The 22,216-nt window shown below is 39.7% G+C and overlaps 3 protein-coding genes and 1 long non-coding RNA gene across 4 annotated transcripts; 2 read left to right on the forward strand and 2 right to left on the reverse strand.

Annotated features, from left to right (window-relative positions):
* The first annotated feature begins 2,407 nt into the window (after positions 1-2,407).
* On the forward strand, positions 2,408-9,363 carry zdhhc13 (zDHHC palmitoyltransferase 13). The gene is made up of 17 exons (XM_008336976.3): positions 2,408-2,431; positions 3,548-3,774; positions 4,613-4,735; positions 5,048-5,125; positions 5,344-5,488; positions 5,591-5,655; positions 5,844-6,006; positions 6,557-6,682; positions 6,770-6,903; positions 6,991-7,091; positions 7,208-7,332; positions 7,418-7,480; positions 7,587-7,680; positions 7,889-7,972; positions 8,069-8,226; positions 8,618-8,715; positions 8,840-9,363. Exons 1-17 carry the CDS (start codon positions 2,408-2,410, stop codon positions 8,976-8,978), a joined length of 1,947 nt encoding a protein of 648 aa, XP_008335198.1. The 3' UTR covers positions 8,979-9,363.
* A 451-nt stretch (positions 9,364-9,814) lies between these two features.
* Positions 9,815-14,229, reverse strand: csrp3 (cysteine and glycine-rich protein 3 (cardiac LIM protein)). Its single transcript, XM_008336977.2, has 6 exons — positions 13,543-14,229; positions 12,590-12,701; positions 11,132-11,303; positions 10,875-11,004; positions 10,646-10,739; positions 9,815-10,555 (listed from the first exon to the last, which is right to left on the reverse strand). Exons 2-6 carry the CDS (start codon positions 12,699-12,701, stop codon positions 10,482-10,484), a joined length of 582 nt encoding a protein of 193 aa, XP_008335199.1. The 5' UTR covers positions 13,543-14,229; the 3' UTR covers positions 9,815-10,481.
* LOC112486531 (uncharacterized) lies at positions 11,318-17,624 on the forward strand. Its single transcript, XR_003048986.1, has 4 exons — positions 11,318-12,148; positions 12,240-12,351; positions 17,172-17,361; positions 17,484-17,624. It is a non-coding gene; the product is annotated as an uncharacterized LOC112486531 (long non-coding RNA).
* Positions 15,213-21,603, reverse strand: e2f8 (E2F transcription factor 8). The gene is made up of 13 exons (XM_008336978.3): positions 21,344-21,603; positions 19,833-20,048; positions 19,598-19,754; positions 19,166-19,468; positions 18,823-18,984; positions 18,522-18,659; positions 18,189-18,404; positions 18,011-18,089; positions 17,431-17,899; positions 17,100-17,342; positions 16,886-17,021; positions 16,218-16,579; positions 15,213-15,798 (listed from the first exon to the last, which is right to left on the reverse strand). Exons 2-13 carry the CDS (start codon positions 20,013-20,015, stop codon positions 15,628-15,630), a joined length of 2,619 nt encoding a protein of 872 aa, XP_008335200.1. The 5' UTR covers positions 20,016-20,048; positions 21,344-21,603; the 3' UTR covers positions 15,213-15,627.
* Positions 21,604-22,216: the final 613 nt, after the last annotated feature.

Consider the following 22,216-nt stretch of genomic DNA (forward strand, 5'->3'; position numbering starts at 1 on the left):
ACCCTGACCCTGCCAATGAACTTACAATGAAGGACGGGGCAGGGGTTGCACTGGGGGAAGGGGCAACTTGTGTTGCCTATCCGGGCGAATGGGAGAATTTTAATGGTTATGGTGGTGTTGGACTGATTAGTTCATGTAGTAGATGAGTTCAGTGTTCAGTGTGTGGCAGAATAATCAGGCCTCATCCCAAAGGACAGCAGTTGAAAGAACGCCTTTCCTATCAAGACTCTTCTCATCAGTTTCTTTTGTTCAGTCTGTACAATGTGTTGTATTCAAGGCACCAAAATGACAAATGTTAAATGCACAGGAGCTTTGTTTTACTAAAACGCTCCACTGGGGACAAATACTATGTATGTGTCGTGGGTGAGAAACATAGAAGCTGTGTAGAAGTGATTCTCAGTTTCTAGAATAATATAAAAGAATTTGTTTAACAGAGTTTTGTAAATGCTAATAATATTTGGACACAAAGATAGAAATTATTTAATTCATTAAAAAATATAATTTAAAAAGTTATTCTAAGTGCTGTAATTTGATAAAATACTCTGCGGTTCACGTATCAAATACATTATAATATTTCATTCTGTCATAAAATATACATCCAACAATGTCATTTTTAAATATTAAAATACCAAGTTGTTATCATGAGAAGCAAATGTTGTCATGTGGTTACAATGCAGTCTGTGAGTTCAACATGTTGTGAGTTTTCAAAAACAATACCACTACGCCAGAAGGGAGTTAAGAGATTTTCACACAATTCCACCATTGTTCTGTTCCAGAAACACTGAGAGCAAGGTCCATTCATTTAGTTTTGTCTGCTGCTCTGTATCAGCAGTCAAACACACATCCTCTGCATGTGGTCATTGGCTGACCTTAACTTCCTTAATAACCTGATTTCAAACCAATGGAGAAGATGTTAATCACTCAGAAACAAAGTGTAAGCGTCATTTTCTTTTGATAGAAACACGCCAAGCTGTCTTGGATATGGCCGAGTGTATCATGCCAACTATAGCAATCTTGACCTTTGACCTCTAGTGTTATGACTTCCTTCTATCATCTCAACTACTTCTGCTCAGGATTCAAATACAGTTACCTGCAGTCTGTACACAAATTTGTCTGAACTTCTCACACCGTTTAAATACATCCTACCTTCACGTGTATATTTCACGTTTGTATCAGCACATTTCTAAATAATTGGAGCATTTAAAGATTTTTTTAATCAATGCAACAAAGCAAATATGTTAGTAAAACTTAAAAAACTTGTCTTTTTTTAGATCAATGTATCATCCAAACAGAATGTCTTGCAGTTGACATAAGTGCATTTATTTGTATTCCTTACATTAGTGACTAACAGTCATTATCTAAATTAATACATGTAAATTGATACATTCCATTTACAACATTAATATCTTTATTTAATATAGTTTTACATAGTTTTAGGACATTTATTAAATTGTTGTTCACTTTAAATATACGTTTCATAAACTCTTTCTTTCTAGGGTTAGAAATGTTGGCATTTAAAGGAATGATGCATAAGGTTGAATTTTCAGATGAGCCTTCATAAAAAAGAAACTGGAATATATTCCACAAAGATAAAAAAAAAAATCCGATGAACTTTTTATTTTTAATATGACAACTGAACCTGAAAGGGAGAAAATGCATCTTTATATGATAGGTAAAACAACAGCGCCATCTATTGCTCAGATTTTAAGGTGCAAGGTACAAAACAAGAAATTATCCAAACATTCTTCAATTAGCAGTCTCGTTATTTGCAGAATCTCAGACACTTGGAGATTCCTAAAAACAAATAAATTCAACGTATTATTTCGAAATTATATAGAGGACATGTCGCTAAGATGTATATTTAACAAATTTGAGTTTAATTGAAAAACGTTAATTAATGATTAATTCATTAAATGTCCTTTGCAGGGTTATTGTTAACCTCTATATCAATAATGACTGCAGCTTTGTTTTCACTATAACCTTATATAGTGATCGTGGGGCTATAAGTCAAATGATAGCTCGTCATTCTAGTTATAATGAATATAGAAACTAGAAAATGTAATTTAAACTCAAATCATGTTATGGAAATGTTTACTGGTATTAAATGTATAGCAAGATGTAGCTTCGGTTTCACAATAACTGATTTTTAATTTGGAGAACCACGTTGTTCTCGCCAACCAGTGGATACTTCCTGTTTCTATGCCACGCTTTTGGAAACGATAGCTTTTTCATATATTGTGTCGTGGACGTTCCGTTGGATTTTAGGAATACAATTTTATCTTTGTAGTGAACTGATTTGCGGGTGTGTTATAACGTTTATTGTGAAAATCACAAAGCGGAAATGGTTCGGTGATCACGGTCCGTGCAGTGACAGGAACTTTCACTACGTTCCACCTTACACAGGAAGATGGACTGGACCGAGAACGAAGGCGTAAGAACACTTTATTTTTATACCTGCTGCTTTAGATCCATTCGTGATTGTTGGTTCAGCTATAGAATATGCGATGGTTGCAGTTTCTAAAGTTTTATAATATATAAAGGGTTTGGTAAAGTCGGACAGGCGCGTTGGTGTTTTTTTTTTTCATAACATTTTTCCGCCTATCAGTAAGTTTGTTTGAGGCGGAATCGCCGTATGCCAATCGATAGTGGAATCATTTTCACTGTCCACTTGTCCGTTAGCAGATTTCATGATTTTATTTCATGATTGGGCCCGAGGAGGCAGCTGAGGTAGCCAGTTTCTGTTCGTTTAAAGAATGTCGACGTCCACGTTATAGACATAATCGTGGCTGTCATGATGGTTATGTTTCTGATGTCACATATTTAACTATTTCGTTGCGAATCACAGGTTTCGTTTAGGTTTTTATTAATTGTCCTTCGTATTGGACAAAGTAAACAGTTACATCAGTCATTACGGTAACAGGTTCTTCTTGTCACACAGGACAGTTTGAAAAAATGTTTTTATTCTGTCTCAGGAGGTAAAAAAAGCATTCCTCGAACCGGAAAAATGTCTGCAAACTGGTACCTGAAACTGAAGCTAATAAATCATCTTTTGGTCCCACAGTTTAGTTTGTGATTCTTTAAAACCAGCAGTAAAACACGGACAGATTTATAGTCAAAGCCTTGCATTCTAAATATAAGTAAAATAATAAATTCACATATTTAACCATAGCTATCACATGCTGCAAAGCCCAACACATGAGAAAACAACCCTTAGTTATTTAGGAAATGATCGTTTACTGCTGTGGTTCACACATTTTTACACTTTTACACAACATTCTGACCCATTTTAAAGGTTAATAAAGTAGAAAAACTGAGTATCTTTCATTGATGATCAAATACACTCCTCTAGAGATATTCTTACTTTTAATAGTCTAGACAGTTAACAAAAAGTAATTGAAAGGATATTAAGCAAATCAGATTGCCAATCTCAGTTCTCATCTAATTTAAACCACAGTCCACTCATCTGACTGGCTTGTATTTGTCCGACCTCTGCCAGGCTGTTTGGCTTGGATGAGATTCCTTATGTTTGTCTGTGTTTTTGTGGCAGGATCACAGTCACATGCATGACAGCTGTCATCACGGACATGCAGGCCATTCACACAGTCACGGTCCGAGAGGGGCTGCTTTTGGCGGAAATGCTCATCCCTTCATGCCAGCTTTTCATGGATCATTTGGCAAGAGCGCAGACCAAATGATGGACTTTCACACGCAGCAGCCCAAAAAACGCTCGCTCGGTGATGAGAGCAGGAGCTGGGACATCGTGAAAGCCACGCAGTAAGTGAATAAACATCAATGGTAACTCCTTGAGGTTTTATTTCATTCATTATCACTTCCATAAAAGACAGTCAATGAAAAGCTGCTCGACTCAAAATGATGTTTTTTATGTCTTAGAAGCTAAAGACTTTTTTTTTATTTACCAGCATCTTATGTTACATGTATAATAAAATGGCAGATGGCGCAGACAAGTACATTTATGGATACGCCTGTAAAATCCTCATAAGATGATGAATCTCGTTGTTTTTAATTGCATCTTGAAAGAGTTTGGTTGTTTCATCATTGCAAATGATCCATTTTTTCGTACTTTTTTATTAAAGTGTGTCCTTACAACACTGATAACAAATCCATTTTTTCTTGCTGTGTCAGGTATTTTCTCAGTGCACATTTAGGAAGGATGAAAGGAATGAGACAGGAACGCACAAAGACTCTTTGACTTTTTCAGTGACAACTCAGTTTTTTTTCTTGTTTTGGTACAGATTGAAAATACTACACATTTCAGAGAGAGTAACTCTGCACACACTGCCTTGGGATGAGTTCAAACAAGGACCAGTAGCTGCGCCTTCTCTTACTCATTGAATTGAACTTCAGCAGAGCAAAGGTCGCTTTTTTAAAAAAAAGAAACCAGCCCAGCCACTCCTTACCTCTAATCTCACCGTTCATCACTATTGTCCCCACCGCGTTCTGATATCCAATCCTGATCACATATTTCAGCTTTGTAAATATCACCTTTAAGAAACTCATTTTTTTAATTAATTCCATAGGTTCTAATGATTTGGTATCATTTAAGTGCGCTGGTGTGACTTTCACAGATGAAGCCTTTGTGTCATCTCTGCAGGTTTGGAATCCTGGAGCGTTGTAAGGAGCTGGTAGAAGCAGGATATGACGTCAGACAGCCAGATAAAGAGAATGTGTCACTGCTGCACTGGGCTGCCATCAACAACCGCCCGGAGCTGGTCAAGTAAGAATCTTACAGAAACATAAACAGAACAATATCTGCAACTTGTCAGGCTTATAGATAAAACACTGCAACAGTATGACATGTATCTGTTGCTATTCTCTCTATTCATACAATGAATTTAATCCAGATCAGATTAGATTATTTTAGACTATTTAAATTAGAATCAGGAGCATGTTCAGCCTAGAGACAGAGTGGAGGTGTCTGTGATGTTTTAGTGTCTGAAACAGCTCATCAATAATGAACACACTTATAATGCAGTCATTAGGTCTGGAGCATCATAGATCTTCACAACAATATTTTTTTCTTCCTCAGGTATTTTATTTCTAAAGGTGCTATAGTTGATCAACTCGGTGGAGACTTGAACTCTACTCCCCTTCACTGGGCCATAAGGTTTGACCACATATTCATTTGTTTTATTTTTATTAAAAGTTACATCTTTGTTAAACTGTGTTCAGCCGTTAAATATAAAAAGAAAGTTTTGCATGATAAGATGTTTGTCAAGTATGGGCATTTATTTTACTCTGACTATTTTCAAATCAGCTTGAGTTGTTTTCTGGCTCTTCGGTAGATTTCTCTTAATCTCCTCATCATTATGTGCTCTTGAACAGGCAGGGCCACCTGCCCATGGTGATCCAGCTGATGAGATATGGAGCCGATCCCACCATTGCTGATGGAGAAGGTTACTGCGCTCTGCACCTGGCCATCCTCTTCCAGCACATGGCTATAGCAGCTTACCTGATGGCTAAAGGACAGGTCAGAGCATCTCAGGGCCGCGTTTTTCACTTGTACAGACGTTTCTGTTAATTTTTTTTTTTTTTTTTCAAATGTGATCCTTTTTTGTTTCCCATGTTCTAGGAGGTCGACAGCCCTGACTGCAACGGACAAACACCACTGATGTTGGCAGCCCAGAAGATTATTGGGTAAAAAATAAAACAACCCTTTTTTTACAGCCGACTAACTTTGTTTTTTAAGTAGTATTTTAAATTGATACAATGTCTTGATTTCTATGTTTATTTATTTTAAGCAATTTTTGCTTCTCTTTTAAAAGTTGTATTTTTTGTTGTCCACGGCCGAATTGCCATTTTGCTTTTTCTTTCGCTGTTTCTAGTCCTGAACCCACCAACTTCCTGATAAAAAATAACGCCTCTGTGAGCGCCGTGGACAAAGTGAACAGAAACACTCCACTGCACTGCGCTGTACTGGCAGGAAATGTCGACGCCGCCCACATCCTGCTGGAGGCTGGCGCCAGCGTGGACGTAGACAACATTAACGTAAGCCTAGTTTTAACAGTGAAACATTGAAGTGGTTATCTTGTGAAAGTATCTGCCTCACTTTCGTAAAGCAAGTGACACATGACAAAACTGTATTGTGCAAAAAACATCTATGCTGCAATAGTGGATCAGACAGTAAAAGGAAAGGAAGTTGACTAGTGTCTGTGCTCAACTGTCCTGCTGTCTACTGCCTGTTGAAAATGTCATCCTAAAGAAATAAGGAATCATTTGTCATTGGTTCATGTCGAACAACTTGAGTCTTTGTAACAGTAAGAATGGACAAAAACTAAAATTGACATTTTAGTTAAATAAAGTCTTAGGTAAATAAAGAGCAGGAAACTCCTGAGGAACCCAAGTATAAACCCTGGATGTTCTATTTGTCTGTCATTGAGCCTTTTATTTAGATTTGACATTTTCTTCCTACTTTGCATATGTTTTTCTCTGGCACTCTGGCTCCGCCCCCACAGACAAACATGCAAATTGTTTGCTGCTCTTCAGTTTACGTAATTGTTGTTTGTCTCAGTGTGTATTCTTTTTTTCCCCCTTTTAGGGTCACACTCCTTTAGACCTGGCCCAGCAGGTACACAGCCCGCTGCTCATTCACATGCTCAATCATGTCAAACAGGAGAGGATTCGCTCCAACTCTCGCTGTTTGCGCCTCGTCAACAGATACAGGGTACGAAACCTGTCATGTCCTGCTCTCAAATACCAAAGAAAACTCAACTTTCTCTGTCGTGACATCCTGTCTTTTCTGTTTTCTCAGGTGATGCTTCAGTTTTTGCTCTGCACTGCCACCTTTGGGAGTGTAGGAGCCGTGTTTGATATGAAGACAGAGTCCTGGTTACTCAAAGGGATCCTGCTGGCCTGTGTTGTAGGTGTGGTCAATCTGGTGACAAGGTGGGAAGACGTGTCCTCTGTTGGTTCTGTATAATGACACTCTTAGTGTCTTTTAATGTTTACTAAACTGTACATGTGTACAAACAGAAACTTCTCCAGTGCAGCTTTTCAGTCCAGTCTCCCCGTGTCGTCTCTCATGGCTTCGATCCTCTGGATGCTCCTCACCTGGTGCCTCTGGTTTGTGCCAAATATCCTTCAAATCGCTCAGTTCTTTTCAACAGTGTCAGTCAACAGTCGATGTCATTACAAATACAGCTCACGTGATTTTAATAAATGAAAACAGTTTCTTAACCTTTAACCTCACATGGACCGAGTGCAACAGTCCAGGTTCTCTTCACCCTAAATGCCACTGCATTGGTCTATTACTATCTGCGGACCTGCAGAACTGACCCGGGCTTTGTCAGAGCAACAGAAGAAGAGAAGAAAATGGTGGGAGGTTTATTTCATTTTGTTTAAAAAAAAAGGTTTTTGTTTTTCTGGTAAAGTTGAGCTGAGTGTTGGTTTTGTGTTCTAGAACGTGTTGGTGTTGGCTGAAGCAGGCTGTCTGGACCCTAGAATATTCTGCACCTCTTGCATGGTGAGAATACAAACACATGAACTGTCATCAGTGTAAGTCTAATGGTTCAAGTCAAATCAGTGTAACCAGTGACTAACTCCTCTGTTTAACTCTCCATCTCTGACAGATAAAGAAACCAATGAGAGCGCACCACTGCTTCTACTGTGACGCCTGTGTGGCCAAGCAGGACCATCACTCCATGTGGACCAACAGCTGCATTGGTATGTTAGGGCTTAGTGTTCACACCTGAGGTAAGGACAGGTGGCTGTGGTCGTCAGTCCAGGTCTTCTGGGTGGATGCAGCTGTTTGACACACAAATCTGGAATATACATATATACAGTATATAATCTGAACAGTGGAGGTAGCTCTGTCCAGTTGTTGTACCTGTATACCTGTCCTGTGTCATGGACAAAGTTTCCCTCCATCCAGGTGCCAGGAATCACGCCTACTTCATCCTCTTCCTGTTTTCTCTGGCCCTGATGGGAGCCTGGATGTTCTATGGCTGTTTTGTGTGTAAGTGACACGACGACCAGTGTGAAACCGCTCTGTTGGTCCGTGTGCAGCAGCAGCAACACACGCGTGCTCTTCTCTGTGTGTCATTTTTTTCAGACTGGTCAACTCACTGTCCCCTACATTATGAAGAGGAGGGTCTGTGGGGCGTTGTGTCCAACCTGGTCAGCTGTTCTCCCTGGCTGCTCTGCATCTTCGTGCTGTCGTTCTACCACACCTGCTGGTCCAGCCTGTCCCTGGTCTTTCAGCTGTACCAGGTGACTGCCCGCCTGCTGGGACTGTTAGCTTTAGTATAGGTCACATTTGGGTTTGTTCCCTGTCACAGATGGTATAATGGTAATAGGAGGCTTGGAAATACGTCACTGAATATTTGAACTTATGAACTTATTTTAAAAAGTAATTCCACATTTATTTAGTTGCTAGTCAAATTTAAAAAATAATTTTCGGTCAATTTTCAATAATTTACAAATCATCACAAATAACTTGGTGGTACTAACCTCAACTGTTCATTATTTGGCCATAAATTCTTATTTTTCTATCTTTTTGTCCAGTGAAGTCCTCACAGTCTTAAAGTTCCATCAGTGAAGGAGCTTGACATGCCTCTGTCTGTGTGTGTGTGTGTGTGTGTGTGTGTGTGTGTGAGAGCAGATTGCCTTCTTTGGACTGACCACCACAGAGAGGAACAGTCTGACGTTACACCAGAGGAAGATGCGACAGACGGTGTCTCTGAGACAGAATCCTTACAAGTGAGTGAACGTGTCTGCGCACGTTTGTGAATGTGATTCTGCACCAATCACTCATGCTAACCACTGCTTTGAGATTCCTCATTCATATCTGTGGTGTGTGTGTGTGTGTGTGTTTTTTTGGCAGCTTGGGTGTAGTGAAGAACTTGGTGTCCTTCTTCCAGCTGCGCTGCTGTGGCCTCTTCAAGCCTGCAATCATCGACTGGACGCAGCCTTTTCCTGCTGGACACGACCAGCACATGTTCGGACTCACAGATATGGTCTGACCTCCCTCAGGGTCAAGGCTCACAGTCCTTAACCAACGGTTGTGGACCAAAAACCATAGAATATATTTATTTATTTTTTTACGGGTGGGCTGTCTGGAGAGGACGGAGTACGGTGACTGTAGACATTGCTCTGACATCGGGCAACTTGTAAATAGTGATTGAGTTGTGTTTTGTTGCTGCCGCCGCCTTATCAAGTCACAGTTGGTGAAGTTGAAAATTTAAATGGTGCAATTGTGATTCTGAGAGCTTTTTTTACAAACCTTAAACATAATTTTGTAAACACTTCTGGAACAAGGGTCTTTGTACAAGTTGATGACTTTTGTAAAAGCTGCATGTGTTTCATAATGAGTGACCACTAGTCAATAAAGCAATGTTGATCCTGTCTTTCACCTGGTTGTGTGTGAACTCCTCCCCTGCTGTAGAATACACACCTACATTTACTCCAGGAAGATCAGTGGGTTCATGTTCAATCCCGGTCGATCTTCCAGTCTGCATGTTCTCCCACTGTGTGTGTGAGTTTTCTCCAGATACTGTAGTTTCCTCCCACGACCACAGTTGTAACTGTAGTAACTGCTTCAGCCCTGTTTCAAATTCACAAATTCATTTATATACAGATTTCTTAATTTATTGTTTTGAAAACGTACAGGTCATTTATTGTCTATAGCCGGGGTCGCCGACCTTTTTGAAACTGAGAGCTACTTCAAGGGTACTTAGTAATACAGAGAGCTACTTGTCTGATACAGACTTCCTGACCAATGTAATAATAATCAGTTCTGGGACATACAATATAGTAAACACTCTTCTATTCAAAAAGCACAGTAGCAGTACAGTTTCTGACCCTCTTGTTGACCAGTTTTATTTTTAGAACATACCCCTTGGCTACCAGGTGACCCCTGGTCTGTAGCAACTAACATTTTCATTTTTACATTTTTTGCAGCTCTGTGCATGTAAGTCACTGTAGCTTCTTATTTCAGCTACAAATGTAGATCAGCATTTCATGTCCTAACACTTTTGTCCAATGTCCTGATGTTGGACAACTAAATTACTGTCTCCCTGTAGTTTGATCCTGTGTTAATCCTGTGATCAGATTGGCTGCTAACACACACAGTAGTTGTTTACGACCTGATCTAATGAATATTCTACTGATCTAATCCACTGCTTTATCGTTAATGTCCACCAGACTTTATGATATTGGACTTTTGTTAATATAATGAAGCAAAACTGGAAATGTGTTACTTGCATCTACAAATGGACTACATGTTCCATTAAAGATGTAAATATAAGAGTCTGCTCAAATATTCTTGTATTCCAGAAATGCCATATTTAGATACATCACATTCACATGATGCTCTGCTTTAAATATAACATCATTATTGCAGTTATTTTTATTGCATCACCAGACATTGTTCAGTGTGAAGGTAAGAACTGAGAGTAACAGTAAATGTAATAATACATAAAGATCCTGAAAACAATGACACAAAAACAAACTATTCCTCTTTGTCTTCACTGTCGTTCTTCCAACATGGCAGCGTTTCCCAGTCCAAACCCTTTAGGCCCAAAGTTTTTAGCGTAGCAAACTGAAAAAGATTTGGAGAAAGTATTTGTGCGTGTTTATTTTAGATGGACAGAACTTTCCAGCTCGATGATGTACGTGTATGTCCATGTACCTTTACAGTACAGCTCTCCATCTTTGTCAGTCACTGTGGTTGATTCCAGGCTTTTGCCACACAGTGCGCAGCGGAAACAGGTTTTATGCCAGGGCTGCACAAAGGAAATAGACATGGTCGAGTACTTTAGTCAAGAAGTCAACAAAAAAGTATTGGGAGTAGTATTTAGTTTCTTGTTTTTCCCAAAACTTCTAACTACAGCATCACTCAGTAGTTGGACCACTCTTACCTTCCCGGCCCCCATCACCTTCTCTGCTGCATAGACAGCCTTGGAGCAGCGGGAGCACCGGTCTGAGCTTCCAAACTTCTGGGAACACTTGCTGGTATTTGCATTAGATGAAGCAGGTCTGGATCTAGACCTAGAAAAAAAAAACACTTCACAGTGTTTACTTGTTACCTTATGCACATAGTTTTACCATGGGTGTGTCTAGATGTTGCCTCTCTGACTACGAGAGGTGTAAAAACCATGTGATGTTATTATCTCACTCATTCGATTGCAGATCAGTGTGGTCTCCTAGGGGATCCGAGCTCAGAGCTCCAGCTCCTTGTCCGTATCCATAACCTTTGGGACCGTATTTCTTTCCATAACAAGACTTGCAGTAGATCTCCGACTCGTGTGCAGCCATCGTGGTGCTGTCCAGGCCTTTTCTGCAGCTCACTGTGACCAAGAAACACAAAATAATGCACATTACTGAGGCCTGTGGCCGTGGAGGTTAAATAAAGCGTCCAGACAAGGGGTTTTATCAGTCAGCAGTGGCATTAAACATGAGCAGATGTCTGGTGTGTTTCTATTTTAGAGTGAGAACAAAGTGCCATGTGAATGTTGGAGAAAAGATGAATGCGTAGCAGATGGATTTGCTTATCGCAGCGACCTTTCAGAGCTCCTCTTGGGAGTGAGCGCTTGTGAAAGACATGTCAACCCAAGAGATACAGTAGGTCTGGATCACAATAAGAGTAGAAGAAGAAATTCAGGCCAGAGTGGAAGAGAAGTGACTGGAACAATATATAACCAGTAAATAAAGAGTGACCTCAGACTTTTATCTTCTCAAGCAGAAGATAAAGGGTTTTTTTTTATGGTAACAGGGTGAGAAGAGTCACTGTGACAGAAGGTGGCCACTGATGGTAAAACTGTTAAAGAACAAAGTAGTAGCAGCTAAATTAATCATTTTGGGGAAATGTAAAAAAAAAAAGCCAATACAAAGAGAAAATACTCCTGACTGTTATGAACATTTCCTCTCAGTGTTATTTTTCCTGCTGCTGTTTGGCAGGTCTGAGTGAGACAGAGGAAGCAGGGCGACAGGTAATAAAACAGAACTACTGAAGTTCTCCATCTTGGTCCTCAGTGGAACTCAACACAGTGTCTACCTCCTTTGTTCCTTTGCTCCTCCCCTGTTTGTGTCTCCCTCCATCATTGGCTGCTCATTCAACTCACCTGATGTTCATAGAGTCGTCAGCCATTCTTTTTTTCCTGACACTTTGGTTTCACCACACAGTAAACCAAAGGTAACAAGGTTAAATTAGGGTTCTAAATATCTGTCAGGATGAGGTGTCAGTGTTTAGAGAGTTTAATGTTTGTTTGTTGTTCTGTGGTCAGGAGGAGCTTCACTTCTGGACCGACGGTCATGATTGTGGTCAATGACAACGACAGAACTGTCTGGACGACTCACTGAGGGAAAGAAAGGAATTAAGGAGGAACTGAAAAACAGGTAAGTGAATATTGTGTTCCCTAATCGTGTAGGACAGTACAATAGGATAAAGCTGTGTTTGAAAAAACATGTTGTTCACATGTGGACCCTGAATAAAAACTGTTAAAATTAGTCAAAGTTAGTTCATCAGGTTTATTAGAAGATATAAAGTGTGGGCAAAATGATCTCCTGGGTTAAAACATCGTCCAGTAATGTCCAGTCAGACACACAGGTCAGAGTTAATGGAACCAGTGCTCACTGCAGATGAAGCAGGTCTTATGGAAGCTCCTCCCATTGCACTGGATCTCCTCTGCGTGGTACACCGTCTTCTCACAGGCTGCACACTTGGCTCCTCCACCCCAGTTTGGCATCTTATAAAATATGAAATTAAATGAAACAAAAATATTCATGTCAGGTAAATGACATAATTTAATGTGAATTAGAAACCAACAGTTTTCTTTTCCTCGTGTAACAGAAAATATTATGATACTAAATAAACTGTTTAAGTTATCAGGATGGTATGAAATGACCAATGACATTTCAATCGAATATGACTAATAAAAGAAACCATTTTGCAGATTAAATCCTCCATCTTCCCAAAACAGATTACATTTTTTAATTTAGCTGAAATCCAGATGAAATAAGAAGCAAAAATGTGTTGTTTGCCCAATTTTGATGATTTTAATGTCCAATGGTCTGTTATACTGTTGCTGTTCCTCTTCATGATAGAGGCAGATCACCACCTTAGAGTACTGATAAATGAGTCCAGTAAATACTGTCTGACGATAGACCTCAGATGGACGTGTCGTACAGAACTGACTCCTGACATAAGTAGATCAGGTTTACCAGTAGATCGCAAAGACAGTGCTGGTAGATCACGACCATTTCAAATAAAAACATTAAAATATGAATATAATTCCATAGTGTGTAGTGGTGACAGTGTGCTGTGAGAACTGAATGATATTGTACCATAAAGCTACATACATTAAATCACCCTGTCAACATACAAGGCATGTATAAAGGGCTGTATGTCCAGTAGGTGGATCACGCTAGCCTGGTCATTGGAATAGTAGCTGTCTTAGACTGCATCTTCTCATAAACAGAAAAGTACTGTATATATTCAGGCCAATAACAATATAAAATAAGAAAATAATATAGAGAAGACAAGAACCCACAAATACAGCCGTATAAATACATAAAACAAATCCTTACCTTGGATTTTGGTCTTTACGCTTCTGTCCAAATTTGGAGGTGAAGGCGCCACCACAGCTTATATAGCGTCCATCTCACCATCACCACAGCCCACTGCTGACACTGGAATGAAAGCATCCACCGAAAATAACATGTGACAGAGCGAAGCCCCTCTGACCCTTCATCACAGTCCAAGAGAGGCCTGACCATCAGCCACTCGCCCACATTTGTTCATGAACCCGCTGAGACACAGGAGGCAGGAAACTCTGAGCCACTGCTGCAAACAGCCCTGGGATTACACACACACGAGGGGAACTTAAAGCATGTAAATGACAACTGTGTTGTGTCGGAGCCACAGTCGTGACCTTGTGGAGTGGAGCTCGTAGCAGAGCAGTTAAACTGGTTGGTCGGCTGGAGGTTCTGTTCAGATGTTTGAACGCAGAGGATAACAGCGTCTGTTTGATGTCATATTAGTCGAGTTAAAACTTTTAACGCAGAGTGACGTGTACTGTATGTCTGATAATGTTAACACAGAATGTATTATTATAATTATTATTAGTCATGATCGATATATTCTCAGCCCAATCCAAAATATAAATGGGTTATTTATATACATTGGTCTATATCTTAGTTTTGACTTCTCTTTAATCTGTTTTTATTTTATAATAATTATATAATTCCACAAGTGTCTCACCCATAATCCACTCATTTGCCCAACCTGTGTATTATGTTTCTTTTTTTTAATTTGCTTTCAACTGCAAATGCTGAAAATAGTGTAGAATGTCAGTGTTGATGTAAACAGAAAGAAAAGGCAAGATATATTCCATCTGGTATTGATGAATTTTAGATATTTTATTTCTATATTAAACTTAATATTAATAAAACGTAACTAAACTAACTAAAAACAAGTTTATCTCAGAATCGTCCCATACGTCAAGCAGAAATTCTCACAGCATTGTGAAAAACTGTTTTAATTTAGAAAAAATCTAAAAGTATTTAGGTATAGATCAGGGATGCCCAATAAGTGGATCGGTTTACCAGTTGAACACAAGGAAGTACTGGCAGACCATGAGCAATGAATGTGGCTAAATAAAAATATACATGTCATTCTATTTTTAGATTAAATCTGGAGGACTGAATTAGTGACCATATAGGTATTGTGCCATACATCTACATGCATTTACTCAAAGTAAATATCATTATTAGCATCATTTCAAAAGCAGCTCCAAACCAAAAAATGTTGACACCCTATTTTAAATTTTCTGTTTCTTAGTTTCAGATTAACTGTAAATGAATAATAAATGATTACATATAGTGGATCATTAACCCGGTCAACAGCAGATGATAATCTAACACTTGTATGTATTATATCTAATAACTGTCAGCCTCATGTATCTGTTTGCGGTGCACAAAATAACAAAAGAAAACATTTTCTTTAAGAAAAAGATTTATTTAAAATGAAGAAAACAAAAAAAATTCTTTAAGAAAAAGATTTATTTAAAATTTCACAGTCAGCAGATTATCAAAAACATTCCATTCAATTATAAATTAAACTTCACAGAACAATTAGTCTCAGACTTCTTTTTTCACAAATATCCACATATTCTAAAGGGTCAACAGTGAACATATGCAAAAGTAACATCGTCAGATGCTACTCAACCACAACGTAATGTCATTGATTCCAAATGAAGGTGTTTTATATCTTAAATTATGTCATCACACAAATGGGTCATTCTTTTAGATTGAGCTTTGAGTTCAAAATTGGGGCGGGGGACATTACATGACTGACTAAGCAGAAATTACATTCTCAGATATTCTGCTCTGTAACAAAATAAAAATCATCTGAAAATATTCTAGTGTTCATGAGACTGTGGTCAGAAATTACATTTCCATGAGTCCACTGGCTCACGGCCAACGTCTATCAGAGCAACTATATTTAGAGCTACTGCTGATAAGGATGAAGGCAGAGAGGCCTCTGTGAAATGTTCACAGGTAATGAATACTGTTACACATATGATAAAAAAATTATAATTAAAAACAACAACTAATCACCCTCCACATAATGCACCGTTGAACCTCACTGTGAGAATCCACCCAGACTTTCCTTCAGGAATCCTCCGTGTTGACATCCAGCCTCCTCTGAGGAACATAAACTGTTTTAGTGGCTGATGCAGCTGCGCTGGCCGTTACCATGGCAGCCAGAGGTGAGACAGGAACAGGTGTTTGAAAGAAGCTGGGCTGGGGGAGTCCATTCCCTTTAGGGGTCGCCATCATAGACTAAACAATGGAATGAAAAAAAAAAGTTATTTTAGGATCATCTACTAACTCAACATGGTTCTGAAAACTAAAAACAAGAGTTAAGAACAAAACTCCAAATTTCCAATATGTTTATTAAAAATAGTTCTTTTTACATAAATAAAAATGAAAACAAATTAAACTAATTGATATTTTTAAACTGCCGTGTGCGTTTATTTGTTAATTTTTTATTCTTTCAGGTGAATTCTTTGAGCCTTGGTATTCACAATTTTTTTAAATTGCAAATACATTTTAAAAAGTTGTTCAGGGTTCCAGGATGCATGGACCACTGGTGTCATGTTCTATAATCTATAGTTCTTACAACTAAATATTCCTAGCAGACAATCCAAGTGTAGAAGTTTAAAGTGACAAACCAACGCGTCACAGTAATTGAACCGTACCTGTGGTAAACTGAGCAGGGCCACAGAATGAGGAGAGACAGACTGGTGGACAGGCAGCGGGGACAGGGGTTTGATGAAGACCATGCTCCTCTGCTGCTGCAGAGCCAGTGGACTGGACAGCGTGGTGCTGTACTCTGAGGTCGGGGTGGAAGCAAAGTTATTTCTTGGGCTGGAGCCAGAAATCAGACCGAGGTTCTGCAGTGTGAAGTTGAGAATTGCAGGGCTGGGGCTGTGGAGGTGGAGAGGCTGTGCGGAAACTGTGCGGGGAGAATCAGTAGCAGGAGCGGGAGGAGGAGTGGCAGCAGGTCTGTGGCGGCGGAGACTAATGGGTGTGACCTCCTGAGCCGAGGTGGGTCTGGAGCCTGTTGATGATAAAATAACATTCAAATGTTATTTTTGTGTAAATAATCTTGTGACCAGACAACAAATCTATTTTTTTAAATGTTGAGTGATTGAGGTCTAATCTGCAGAAAGGTTGGTACACTCTTAAAATGAAACAATTATTAAAAATACAATTTGGTAATTTTCTTAATTTAATGACACCCGGAATGCCTTAGATAACTCCAACTAAAAGACTGAACAGATTAGAAAAGAAACCCAACACCTGATCTGTCTCAGAGAACTGTCTGTCAGTATTTGAAAATTTAAAAAAATTTAATTTAAATCACCTGCAGTTGGTGTGAGCTGAAAATTGTAGGTGGGCGTTAAGGCTCCATTGTTTTCACCTCCCGAACATTTAGCTTCCTTGAAGCTGAGGAGGGACTGCTGGGAGATTGGGATCAGGTATCCTGCTGGAACTAAAGTCTGGAAGAGCAGAAGATAAAATGTTAGAGGAGTTTTTCATGATGGGTTGACAAAAGCAGAGCAGCAGCTCGTTTGTACCTCAGTATGAAGATATCCCGGTGTCAGTCCTGCCTCACTGTCAGAAGTCACTGCCTTTTCTTCTTTGTCCAGGAAGGTCTCCAGGCTCTGGACTAGTGTCTGGTCAGCCTTTGAATCAGCTGGGGTGTTGACAAACTCTGGGTCCAGGTGGAGGGCACGGGGCGAGGGCCGACTGGAGAGCTGACTGCCACGGTGGCTCTTCAGGCGGGCCTGTAGAATCTCACAGAGCTTTGGAGAAGAGTCCTACAAACAAGACATAAAGGTTTGTCACTCTGTATCTGTTAAAATCATGACACTCACCACCTATAGCCATATAGATAAACGTCTTTACCTTAAAGTTCTGACCAGTTCTCCTTGATTTGTTGGGGCTGCTGTCTGATGCAGAGTCCGAACGTATCCGTTTGAACACCAGGGGGCTCACTTCTGATGCCCTGCCAGCAGCAAACTGGTTCATGGGACTCTGTCCCATCTTATCTTCAAATGTCATAGAGCGCACAGCAAGACTCGTGGGCTGCGGCCGGGCCAGAGAGTTGGACCTGAGGGACGAGGTGGGCAAATACACAGCGTAGGGTCTGTTTCCCTGCTGCTGAGACACCATGACTGGAATCAAAGACGAACACTGGGCAGGAATATAAGCCACGGAGCCTGAAGGCTGAGCTGTCACTGGAGTGAGGTGGACAGTGGTGTTGCCTCTGGACTCCTGGATCGGGGTAAGCAAGGAAATCTGAGGCTTTTCCATTGAATTAGAAGGTGCAGGCTCTGAATCAGCAGAACAATGTTTGGGGTCTTCAGCCTTAGTCCTGGAATAGAAGCAGACATTTTATTTCACATCTTGGACTGAGTTATAGACAAATGAATCTTCAGGGACAAGGTTTATTTTAACCAAACTGCCTGATGAGATTCAAACTTACACAGACTCTTGATCCAGTTGAATCTTACAAATAGCAGCAAGCTGGGCCATTTTGTTTGACTCCATGTTTGAGGCATCACCTGACGACAAAAAAAAAGAAAAGAAAGAAAATGGAGATATTTTTTATTTTGAATGTGATTGTAGTAAACGTTTACATCCAAACACATGGCTTTACTCACTGAGTGAATTCTTGAAAGGACTGCTAGGTGCCGAGTTGATCTTCCGTCTGTCGTCCTGGATGCTCTTTGCCAGCTTAATGAGGGAGGGGTGTCGTGTAAAACTGCGTTTGGTTCCCGGTGATGAAAAGAGCTTTTTAGCACAGTTGTCTAGAGACGCCCTGGACTCCAGGACATTTGTCCTCTTGGATGAACATTCAGAAGTTGATCTCTCAAGGTCTAAAACAGGGCATTGAATTTTGGTTTTAAACGACACAACAGCACTGGACTGAAGAAAAGTGCAGGATTTTTTTCAAAAGTGAATCCTTGAAAATAAACAGGTTGCATCGACAATACCTTTGATGTGTGGAAATTCCACTGGGCCGATCCATTCAAAGGCAGGTTTCCTCCCCCTCTGGTCTGTAACGTGGACTTTCTCGATGAGTTTAAGGCTTCGTAGCACATTAGCGATATCATAGAGCCGCCGCACTTTGGCTATAAAAAGAGCCATAGAATTGCTAGTTAGTGATCCTTCTAAATCTGTTAATGCAGAGCTTGTTTTTGAATGACTATATGTGGTCTATAATGGAAGTTTTCAGAGAAGTAAAAAGTACTTGGTTACTTTTTCTTGGGCCAGAAAGAACTGTGCTGTGCTTACTCTTAAACTTGTTCTTGTCCTGATCTGCATCCTGGTCTTCACCAATGAGGATCTTTGCCGCCACATCCAGACATACAATGCGAGTGTCAGACACCAGAAACAGCATGACAAACTTCTGACTCATCACTCGTAGAGATTTATCCTTCCGACTGTTGACAGAGGCTGGATATGACGATGGACAAGAAGAGAAGAGGACAGTTAGAATCACTGCAGTCTTCCTGCACTCTTTGGTGGTAAACATCCATAGGCCTCCATGTAAATTGGACAAACTGCATCACATACTCTAGTCCACCATAAATGTACAAATTTTTGTTATATAAATGAAGTTAACCAACAATCCCACCTGCTTTGAACTCAACTCCTGGAAGCTCCACAAAGAACAACTCCTTTTGTCCCTGCTCATCTGTCTGCAAATCTGCTGCCTCCTCATTCTCCTTCTCTTCACCGTCAAAGTCAAAAAGCCGCTGCTTAATCTGCAGCATCTGCTGACCGTAATGGTGCTCTTCGCCCACCTTCTTCAAAATCGCCAGTGTCTGGGCCAATTTTGAGCGGCCGTGCCACGTGTAGCGGTTCTTGGCAAAGCGACTCACCATATGAAGGCTTTCCAGCACATTCATGATGTCATAGATTCGTCTGCGCTCCACATCTGTAAAGAGGAAGGGGACACAAAGTGGCAGAAAAAGAATGAGTAACAAACAAACGTAACAATAATGAATCTCCGATACATGATGCTGTTTCTTTTAAAGCCCAAATAAAATTAAAAATGATTTCTTACTAAGTTCATTGGCCACATCATCTAGGCAGATATCATTGTCCAGAGCAGGGTTAGGATAATCTGGGTAACGGGCAAGGAACTTGTGACAAAGCAAACCCAGACTCTTTTCTTTTCTGCTGATCAATTTCTCCGATTCTCCAGCTTCAATATCCTGGAACTAGATAATAAAACAAGTTGTAATTTACATCTGTTCAAAGGTAGACATCCGTGGGTAATTCTAAAATGTGTACTTTACCTGCCCCTCGTGGTCCATGCACAGCTCCTTCTCTCGGTTCCTAATGTCAGGACTAGCAGCGCTTATGAGCATTTTGAGGTTAGATGTTGGTGTCCATGGATCACCAGAGGGTCCCTCCCTTCCTTTTTTAGGTGTGGTCAGGGGACCCATGGTTAAAACGTTCTCCGCCGACACAGAACACATGCACAGTAACTGAGGTATTAAAAGGCCACCATCCTAAGAACCAAAAACAAAGAAGAAAACATTTGTGAATCTTTTCTCCCTCCTGTTTAAATCATCATGTTTTAAATACTGGGCTATATGTGTACATGCTATTTATGTTGCAAGTAAGAAACTCAGTTAGGGCGTTGGGTCAGACTACACAATAATAAACTGTGTAGTTGTGGTCGCAGTGGACCAACAGAGTCTGTTTCAGGCCAAAGCACAAACTTTATAGCTTAATTAATTCATATAACGACATTATCAGTTGTCATTTGACAATTTATTAAAAATGAAACAAAATAGACATATTTTAACAAATGTAGTGTTTATGGTTGCACAGATCCAAATCCACTCAATAAAACTCGTGCGTTTGTTTTAATCACTAGAACGAATGCTATTTTGTGACCTATTATTTAGGTTAGGTATGGTAAATTAAATTCTAAATGAATCGACATCGGTTGCAACATATTCTGCCGCTACAATATTCCACTGGAACTCACTGATTTTAGTCATATATTGTACAACTGTTTACGTCGGGGGAAACAACACTTATTTTCTTTAAAAAAAATTAACTTGTTACTAGTACGCAGGAAGATGCACCAACTCTTTATTCTGACAATTGTATATAGAGGATCAGTCGAGTTAAGAAAAAAAGTTCCTTTTAAACATTTCTCTTGAAATGTGGTAAATAATCATATATCTGTCCACAAACATCTTGGCGGTTAACTGACGAATCCTGGAGCCAAACTAAAGAAGAAGCCCCACCCTCGTCTATGTAAAATAGCCAATAGCAGCACGTCGCGAGGCATCCCACCGGAAGTCAAGTCTGTCCCGCGCAGGTAAACTGTGTTTGAAATCCTTGGCGCGGAACGTATTTACTGATGTAATACCGGCGCCTTACTTTAAGTTTAATATCTTTAGTACAGATTAGCATTCTTCTCATACTACAATGACATCAGTGCAGTATATAGGCTTACCGATATTAGATTAACCATGGTTTGTGTGTGTTGCTGTGTAGCAAGAGCCGACCGCTTACAGTAATATTTGAGGCTGAAAATAATACGTTTTTACCAGGAATAAAAAACCTAAAAATTTGGAAAAAACTTAATTGTACCAACAGTTAAAACAGCTATAACATAAATACAGCCAGAAACACAGAACGTACGTGTCGATCGGTTTAAAGCGACGGGGCGGCAACGACGACACCGAAACCACTATTTGTTCAGCGAAACCAACGGTTTAGTTTACACATTCTAAGTTAAAATCGCTAAAAAACATAACGCCATGTTAAAAAATATTAGCAGACTTACCCACGCCTCACGACATAAGCTGTGTTCAGAGAAATCTGTCCATATAAACGATAATCTTGTGGGAGTAACAGATTTCCAGATGTGGAGACTTTTTATAATAGTTCACTAGTTTCTTCCCTTTCAACACTAGAACAGGAAGTTCGATGCATGTATAGAAGCCCACAAGATAATAGGCGCTGGTTTTGACTCCGCTAGCGGGAACTTCTGTTGGTCAACTTTACTGTAGCACAGCAAAGTTTTCCCACTTGTATGAATGACCACAGGACTGACTCCGCCCAGTTTGAGCACGTTTCGACGTCACCGTGACGACAACGCAGCACTTCCTGTTGGGAGGAAAAATAACTTTTCTCCTGCTTAAAGTAAAGAATCTAAGCGGATATTTAAGATTAATGTTATGTTTTAAATATTCTACTGTGTGGCAAATGACCTAAATATTAGGCAGGACTAATCGTATATCCCTGGTAATTTACTTACTGAGAATATTATAAGTACTATTAGAACATGCTTGCTACTTCGCCTCGTCTAAGGCCTGAAATCAATTTTCTTTCAAAAGTCAATTATATTTTTGTAAAAGAAAAGCATGGTCCTAGATCATTATTAGTGTAAACGGCAATCATTTTAACATGTTCCACTGAGGTTCGGTCAAAAACACATTTACTATTTATTTTTAAATAGTTTATTTTTGAGGAGAAAGTAGCACCACGCAATGCTTGACAAAAATATAGTAAAAGATGTTTCAAAATAAAGCATCTGTGCCGGAACTTTATGACTTTGACTATAAGCTCTCTTTATGATAATCATCTTGTGACTAAGTCATACAGTGTAAGCTAAACAATATTTTAGTGTACACTGAGACATTTTAGGTCACAATAT

Source organism: Cynoglossus semilaevis, unplaced genomic scaffold (assembly GCF_000523025.1).
Source record: "Cynoglossus semilaevis isolate Cse_v1.0 unplaced genomic scaffold, Cse_v1.0 scaffold1033, whole genome shotgun sequence".
NCBI classification, from domain to species: Eukaryota; Metazoa; Chordata; class Actinopteri; order Pleuronectiformes; family Cynoglossidae; genus Cynoglossus; species Cynoglossus semilaevis.